Source organism: Parasteatoda tepidariorum, chromosome 8, assembly GCF_043381705.1.
Source record: "Parasteatoda tepidariorum isolate YZ-2023 chromosome 8, CAS_Ptep_4.0, whole genome shotgun sequence".
In the NCBI taxonomy this organism is placed as follows: Eukaryota; Metazoa; Arthropoda; class Arachnida; order Araneae; family Theridiidae; genus Parasteatoda; species Parasteatoda tepidariorum.
The window spans coordinates 10019888-10028956 of record NC_092211.1 but is presented as its reverse complement, the minus strand read 5'-3'; the positions used below and the strand labels follow the sequence as shown (position 1 = coordinate 10028956).

Genomic DNA, 9069 nt, shown 5'->3' with positions numbered 1-9069 from the left:
CTAAATAAAATCGCGAAATAGACAGACAGACAGACCAGACGGACAGACAGACAGACAGATATCGACGTGCAATGACTCAACAAGTAGTTGGAAGTCTCTTTTAGGAATATTCAGCCTCAATAGATATCCCTAATTGCGCTAGTGTGTTGGAATTGTAGAATTTGGGGCATGAACTGACCTCTCGATTATATTCAAGAAGTATTCGATGGGATTCATGTTTGGTTATCTAAGTGGCCAAATCATTCGCTGGAGTATTCGCTATATATTCACACAAAAACGAAAACAAATGACGCATAACACATTTTCAGCGCTGATAGAAAAAAAAAATTTCCACAAACGCAAAATCTTAAGAGAAGGAAAGAAAACTGAAAAATTACTTGAAAAACAATCCATCGCATCTCGTAATTAACAGCCAACCTTTTCGCTTCATTTTCATAAAAGCTGTTCGTCACGAAAAATGTGTTTAGATTTTAAAGCGGCAGATATTCAATGTCCAGACATCTGCTTACGTAAAAAATGCTATAAATAAGCTTCATAAAGTTACTAAATGATACATTTTAATTAAGAAACTCATACTAAGTTTTGAAATTCAGCTATTTCTTTCTTTATTAAAAAAAATATTACAAGCAATATTTAATGATCTAATAAAAAAATTTCATGGTTGAAATTTATTATGGGTTATACAAACATCGTTTAAAATGGTAGTATGAAAAAAGAAGAAATAAAAAAAAGTTGTAAAACAACTTAAACTACCTGATTGGATAATAATGCATAATTAAAGAAAATAAAAAGAAACATCAATTTTTAATGAAGTTAAACATTTTCTAACAGAGTTTTTAAAAAGGATAGGAGATATGTTAATGTTCTCGTTGGCTGTTAGTTTAAATTGGATTTTCTAAATAGTGTTCAATTTTCGTCAATATTCTATTGCGATAAGAAGTGCGAAGTAAAAAAGAACAAATTATTTGATAACATCCAATTTAGTTGCGTGTTAAAAAAGACACATATAAAGGCAAATCTGGAAGTAGCTTTTAAAGTGTTTAATTTTGATCAATTTATTTCAAATGAGAACGAAACAACTATAACACCCGCATTGGAGTTAATTAAAATCGTCTTCTTTCGCAAAATGCTAAAGTTGTTAAGAAAAAGTATTCTTTTTAAAATTCCTTTTTTTAAAACTAGATTATGCAAGGTAAATCATTACTATTAACGAGTTCTTTACAGTTTTTAAGAGCTTTTAGATGAAATTTGATTTATTACATCAGAAAAAAAAACGGTAATTTCCTCACTTCGGCTGAATTTACAGCTTTGCCTAATGCTATAAATAAAGAATTAGGAAAAGAGGAAAGCAAATTGTTTGAGATCTCAACTGCTAAGTAGTTGAGATCTTCTGAAGATCGTAAAAGTAAGTAGCTTAAGCAATCGATTAAAATACACTTAAAATTTACATCGAGTTTCGCCGGTAAAGGTGGTGAAACTAAACACAAGAACTATTTGGATTATTTATAGAAAATTCAAAGGAAATAGTTCTCAATTCCGTGATTTAAAGAAAACGTTTATTTTAAGACCTCTCATTAATAAAATAGATAATAGTATTTGAGCAAAATTTTTGAAAATGAATTCATATAAATTTAGAATTCCTGCTTTCTAAAAATATTTCACTTTCGTCTGTACTCTAATTATTTACTAAGTTATAGCAGTTTTTGCGCAAGATGGATAGATTAGTGGTTTTAAATCTTTAAATGAGTTTATATCAAAATCAGGTCTTTTCTTAATTTACAACACATTAAACACGATATCTCATATTGTTTTTAAAATAAATGTCTACAATTTTTCATGAGTGTTTATGATTATAGTACGCATGTTTTGAAATACTGACAAAGAGCAGGGGGACCCTATTTTTCAGATTGCGACTACTTCCTATATTTTGGGGGTCAGAAATCCGTGAAAAATTAGCATGTTTATTCAGAGAAAGTACGTTTTTATATCTGATTTCGTTATTTAAAATATCATATGAATTACACTGAAGAGCCAAAAAAACTGGTACAGGCATGAGTATGCAAATAAAGGGGTATGGATCCAATCAAAGTACAGCGCTGCGATCGGCAACGCTTATATAAGACAACGAGTGTCTAGCACAGTTCTTAGATCGGTTACTGCTGCTACAATGACAGATTATACAGATTTAAGTGAGTTTGAACGTGGTGTTATAGTCGGCGCACGGGAGATGGGACATAGCATCTCTAAGATAGCAATGAAATTTGGATTTTCACGTACGACCATTTAACGAGTATACCGTGAGTATCGGAAATCCACCAAAATCCCCAGACATGAACATTATTGAACATATTTGGGATGCCTTGCAACGTGAGGTTCAGAAGATATCCCAACCCCCTCTTACTCCCACTGGTTTATAGACAGCCCTGCAGGATTTATAGTGTCAATTATCTCCAGCACTACTTCACACATTGATCGAATCCATGCCACGTCGTGTTGCGGCACTTCTGCGTGCTCGCGGGGGTCCTGCACGATATTAGGCAGGTATACCAGTTTTTTTGGATCTTCAGTGTACATAATTAGCATATTTGAGGCCATCCTCCCGAGCCATTAAGATTGAGGCCTAAAACGTGAAAATCCGATCATTAGCTCAAAAGTAATTTAGGGTGGTTCGTTTTTTATTTTGATCACTGTACAATATGTAGTTTTTCAATGAGTTTTCAGCAAATTATGCACTAGCACAATCAACACTTCAAACACTATTATATGTAAAAACAAATTATTTTTCACAGAAACTGATTATAGTAAACTCATCGCAGAAAGTTCACTATCCAAGTCATTTTTGATGGTTTTCCATTGATGGACCAGCATGATCTTGATGGTAACCATCAATAATTCCATCATGAACCATTATATTGTTTGATGGTAACCAATCCAAGTAACCATCACCCCATTGAAGGAATTCGGATTTATGATAATCCAAAGTAAGAATAGAAGCTTGTTTTGATGGTTTGCTTGATTCAAACCATCAGAAATTTCCACCATATTTTCTTAGAAATCAAATGTTTCAAAATGATCACGACCAATGTAGGAATTCGGACTGAATTATGATGGGCCAAAATAAAAGAAACCAAATTGTTTTGATGGTATGTTCCATCAAAACAATTTCGTTTTTCTCATTTAACCATCAAGAAAATGTATAGTTGGAACCATCATGGACCATAATGGATTTGTTATCCTATGAGAATCAAACTTTTCTTGATGGTGAACCATCATAGCATTACCAAATTTTTTTGAAGGAAGAAAATGCATAAAATTAACATATTTTTTTATTTCGTTAATAAATACAAGGAACTAAAGCAAAACATAATACACAAGTTTTAAGTAGAATATTTACATTTTTTTATGTGTAAAAATTATTTAATTTATCATGAGTTTAATATCCCGAGTTATCTCGGGCAAATGTAAAAAGTTAAATAGTAGTCTTTGTATGATAGTTTTTAAAACAAGGAACAACACGAAGTGATAATTTCCAAACACTAGTGAAGTGATAAGACATTTTTGTTTATTCTTTTTTACTGTGTAAATTTTAGAAAACAACGTATATGCAATCGCACGAAGTGTGCAGTCCCACAACCCAACTCCCGAACAAAATTTGGCAAATTTCCAAACACAGCAGATTGTGTTTTATTTGCTTCCAGCAGCGCACAGTGGGCCAGCGGCCAAGTTTTCGTGGCCAAAATTAGTATTTCGATAAAAATTTTTTCAAAATTTGGGATTTTTTATGTGCAGGTAAATTGAATTCATAGTTGAAATTTTGAAATACACTAAAAATACCAACAAAAAAAATGGCAGCTGAAATATGGCGAGCAAAAAAAAAAATAAAAATAAAAAAAAATAATAATATAGTACGTTTAAATAATTAAATATAGCAATGAAAATATAATAATTTTCGCAATTTTAAAATAAAAATAAAAAGCAAATTATATTTCCGAAATAATATTACAAAATAACGCGAATTAATGAAAAAAAACATAATTTTTGTTTTTCGGTATATTTAGTCCACCTTTGCAATATGGGCAAAATGGGGCAGATTTTTCCGAAAGAAGAAACCTCAAAGAAGACAACAAAAAAAAGTTTAGCTAATTACCTCGTGGAACTTTTTGGAGATAAGTTTCGAAAGTCATTCAAACATTGTAAAATGTCAAATGATAAGATATAAACTATAAGTTTGTCAAGAGTATTAACTAATCCAACAAATTGAAAAATTGTACTATAATTTCAGACTAATTACTCTGATAAAAATGCAACAGTAAGGTGAAATTCCTATATATATTTCTGAAATATAAATTTAAAAGTTACATTAAAAATTTTTTTCATTACATTGTACTCTCGTCGGTCCAAAAAGTAAATTATAATGTTTGGAATGATTATGAATACTTAATTTGGGTGATATTAAAACTGCCTACACATATTTTAGTTGAAAATTTAATTTTGACTTTTGGCCAAAGATCATGGTCTTCTGCCCCACTGTGCAGCGTAAAAACGTGATGAAACAAAACAAACTGACAAATTCTGCTATACCCGAGTTTTCTCGGCATAATCAGAGGAGAAGCAGTTAAAGTAGCATTTTGAAATACGGAAGTTTGCTGGCATATAAAAAACTATGAACGCATAATGGGAAATGTGGGATGGTGACCATCAAATGATGTTGAACCATCAAATGATGTTGGACCATCAAATGATGTTGGATCATCAAATGATGTTGAACCATCAAATGATGTTGGATCATCAAATGATGTTGGACCATCAAATGATGTTGGATCATCAAATGATGTTGTACCATCATGAATCGCACTGAAACCAGCATAAACCATCAAAATGTTTTGGTGGGAACATCAAAAAATTTGGCATGGGTCAAGCGGGGTACCATTAAAACGTATTATGGCAGTCTCAAAACACATAAGTCCTCTCCGTGTCTTTGATTTCCTCTCCATTCATGATCTGGAGAGGTATCTTTCTGTCTGGTACCACTTTGTTCCTCGCTGTATCAGCAACGGATATTTCTGTATGGGACAAAAAAGCATTGGAAGTTCGCAGGTAGCTCTTAGTGCGTGTGTTGGGATTTCGGCGTATCACTGCTCTCAAGTAACTGTTACGCACTACTGTTTGGACCTAATGAAGAAAAATAAATAACTTTATTGCACACATTCTTTCAAAACGACCCAACCTTTGACTGAGCGTTGCACCAATTATTCAAAACAATTCAACTGAAGGGTAAGGAACAGTTTATATCCATTTTTTCAATGACGATGATTGATTTTGAGGTTATCTCCGAGAGTTATGCTGTATGGAACATTAACATAAACTAAACATTCAGAATGTATTAAATTTAGAAGTAATTATACCGACTAACATCGTAAAAAGTGATCATGAATATTCATGAAATATAAATTATTAAATTGGTTCATATGAATAAAATTAAGAAAATAATCTAAAAGAAATTTATGTAAAATGTATTATTAAGAATCTCCATTTTAAAGCATATTATTTTATGTAATATCAGAAACTAATATTTTTTCAGTTTGAAATATTTATCCAGAAGTTATTACATAATTGTACAGTTTAGAATGGTGCAAAGAACAGAAAGGACATATTTAATTTCAAAACAAACAAGTATAATGGTATGATATCCGTTAGGCTTCCTCCAACTTACTTCCAAATACATTTCCAGCCCCACAAGTTATTACAGTGTTGTCAGGCAGAAATTCCTTACAAAGGTTATTTTTTAATATTCATAATTAAATTGTTCAACAGGAAAAAAATTGCAATGTTGAATTTCTAGTAGAAGAAATGCGTTGAGCAAAATAACTTTTTGTGTAAACTATTTAACAAAGTAAATTCATTATAATTAATTGTTAATCACTGTACAGACACATAATTTTTAAAAATCCACGTCAGCTGTTACCCTTCTATATGAAGATGAATAGGTTCTTTCTATTCAAAAAGTATTCTAACGAATCACTATTAGTGAGAGTTTAACATAATGATGAAACTTAGAGGGTAACTTCTAATAAATGACTAAACTTAGTATTTTTTTCAAAAGAATATTTTCAAAAATAATATTTTTAATTATATTTTTAATTATATATTAATCTGAATATTTTTCAAAAGAAAATTCCAAAAAAAATATGAAAGGCTCTGTACAAAAGTTATGATGTTGATACTTACCTCCGAGTTCATGAAGCAATACAATACCCCGACAAAAAAGCCCTGAAAATATACACATTTTAAATCACTACTAAAAATAATGATAATTTGATTTAAAGAGTGCAATAATAAATCGTTTGTCTTGAGAGCTATATTTAGCTCGTCAGTGACTAATTCTTATCTAGAAAAACTTTTTGGTAAGACATACGTAAGATAAACGAATTTTATTTTTTGAATAGCCATTGTCGAATAGCTATAATTCGACGTTTAAATTTTGTGATTGCTAAGTAAAGCTTAAATGAGAAATAAATGTATTTTTGACTCTGGTGCTATTCAAATACCTATTTTCTTGCCCTTCTCTGAACACTGAATCACGTTTGGAAGATACTATATCAATCAAGTAATTTTTATGATGAATTTACACTTTATCAAGCAGTTTATTACCTTTTTATTAGGGATATTTCGAACTTTTACGCTAGCTTTCATACGCTCCTTTTCATAAGATTTGAGACTCAGACATGATTCCCAACAGATCACCGAAGTCAAGCATCACTGGCTGCGGCCAGTGAGCGGGCGGGTGACCACTTGGATCAGTCTGGTAGGGACCGAGGGCATGCGGTGTGGGTCTTCGTTAAACTGTTCTCCCGCAAAGTACTCGACTTCGCGTGCAGGTCGTCAGGCAACCGAAGCCGGGGTGCCATACTCCTCTGCAAGAATCAAAATTGTGATGGTATGTCTTTGGATCATCCTCAGGGATGTTTCCCAGTCCGCCGCCAATAGCACATTATGAAGTTCTAGTACGACGTAAATGAGCTACAACATAAGATTTGAATCAACTGCTCATGTTTGCATTAAATTTAGATGCTACTTATCTTTACGTTATGTTGGCGTGGTTTACGCTACAAAGATGAAACTACAAACACGACGTTTGTAGCTCTGTTTATTTTAAGCCGACCTTCAAACGAATAACGTGGATATGGATTGCGAAGTAGAAGAAATGTGTTGATGAAATTTAGAAATGAATCGTACTATATTGCTACTAACTTACCCTCGTAGTTTAGAGAAAACTACTGCAAGTTATGGTAATTTGTGGACCTCATCCAGAAACTAAATTTCCTTATCCATCGGCATCAAAGAGCTTCCTTGTTTATCGATGTATTCATTAATATCTACCAAATTTTTCTGCTCATAAAAACCACAGCTTTACGTAGAGCAAAGCATCTTGAATCGTATGCTATAGCTTTGTAGAGGTCGTCTATTGCGACCATTGTTAATGTTTGTTTTTTTATTTTGCGGTCAAATTTAAATTATATTCCACTAAATTGGTGTCTTCACTTTACGGATTTTTACAAAATCTCTTATTTTCCCTTACGTAAGTTAGATATTTTTTCGAGGGTGCATTAGCATTTCACCAGAACTAACACATGCGCACTAGAAGTGTGCATGGGCAATTTCCTAAAACCTTATGTACCGGAACGTATGGAAGCTAACGTAAATTTGCGAAATTTCCCTTTTACAGTCCCTGGCCAAATTATTAGACGCACTATAAGATTCTATGTGCCGGCCAGGTGGCCGAGTAGTTATCGCGCCTGACTGCGAAGCCAATGGCCGCGGGTTCGAATCCCGCTCTGGGCATGGATGTTTCTCTCTCTTGTGTTGTCCTCTGTTGTGTGTCATGTGTGAATGTGGCCCACCCTATGAACGGGTTTGTGGCAGTTTGGCGTGGGCAATGTTACTCGCCTCCGTGACTTTGGTTCACAGGTGCCCACTAGGTAACGCGAAATGAGTAACACTCTGGCATCTTCTAAGGCGAAACGAATAAAGTTCAGTGCCTGTCATTCGAAAAAAAAAGATTCGATGTAAAATCTTAATTATCAGGTAATACTACACACCTTGAATTGCTTTTACGCTGCTGGAACCGGCTAACACTTGTTTACGTCCGTGTATCAATTGGTTAAATTTGGCGATAAATAATATAAATTCAGCAATTGGATAAATTGGAAGATATAAATTAGACTGTATATTATATAAATATGGAATATTTATTATACCAGGTATTTTATTATTATATTGTAATAATTAGATCAAATTATTGGACGTACTTTAGTTTTTTAATAATGACATGTTTTGCGCGAGTTTATAGGCAATACTTTTATATTTAAACGTACATGTAATGGGTTTTTATTCAGGAGATTTTTTTTATATACTTCCGAATTGTATTTNTCAAATTATTGGACGTACTTTAGTTTTTTAATAATGACATGTTTTGCGCGAGTTTATAAGCAATACTTTAATATTTAAACATACATGTAATGGGTTTTTATTCAGGAGATTTTTTTTATATAATTTCTATTTGTATTTATTTCAAACGTATTGCATTACAATGTTAACCAATTGATACACGAACCGTAAACAACTGCAAACCGGTTTCAGTCGCGTAAAAACAATAAAGCTGTATAGTATCACCTGATAATTAAGATTTTTACTTAGAATCTTATAGTGCGTTCAATAATTTGGCCAGGGACTGTATCTAGATACTTACATAGAAACAAAATCGTCTCCATAAAGAAAATAATTGCGTGTTTACCGCTAATGCTGAAAATATAAATTCCTCCAGCAGACTGTTTCCTCCTGCTAACGAATGTTTTTGTGACCTTTTGACATAACAAGAATCAAAGATAAGTAATCAATGGGAAATGTGAGTTGTAAGAGTCAGAAAAAATCAGGCTAACTTAAGGAAAAGCCGATTAAGGTAGATTAAAAAAGCAGACGACATTTTTAGAATGGTTTGAGAGTTGGCTGATTTAGAAGGCAGAGTTTTCATGAAAAAGACTAGCTACTGAAAAATATAGCTCATAGTTA

At 32.6% G+C, this 9069-nt stretch overlaps 1 protein-coding gene across 1 annotated transcript in view; it reads right to left on the bottom strand.

Annotated features, from left to right (window-relative positions):
* Nucleotides 1-3309: 3309 nt before the first annotated feature.
* Nucleotides 3310-9069, bottom strand: part of LOC107444133 (corticotropin-releasing factor receptor 2-like) — a 100684-nt gene continuing 94924 nt past the window's right edge. The window contains exons 11-12 of the mRNA XM_021144632.3: nt 6229-6270; nt 3310-5172 (exon numbers count right to left, since the gene is read on the bottom strand). Coding sequence (XP_021000291.1) covers nt 4951-5172; nt 6229-6270 — 264 coding nt within the window. The 3' untranslated portion in view covers nt 3310-4950. The remainder of the gene's footprint in view (nt 5173-6228; nt 6271-9069) is intronic.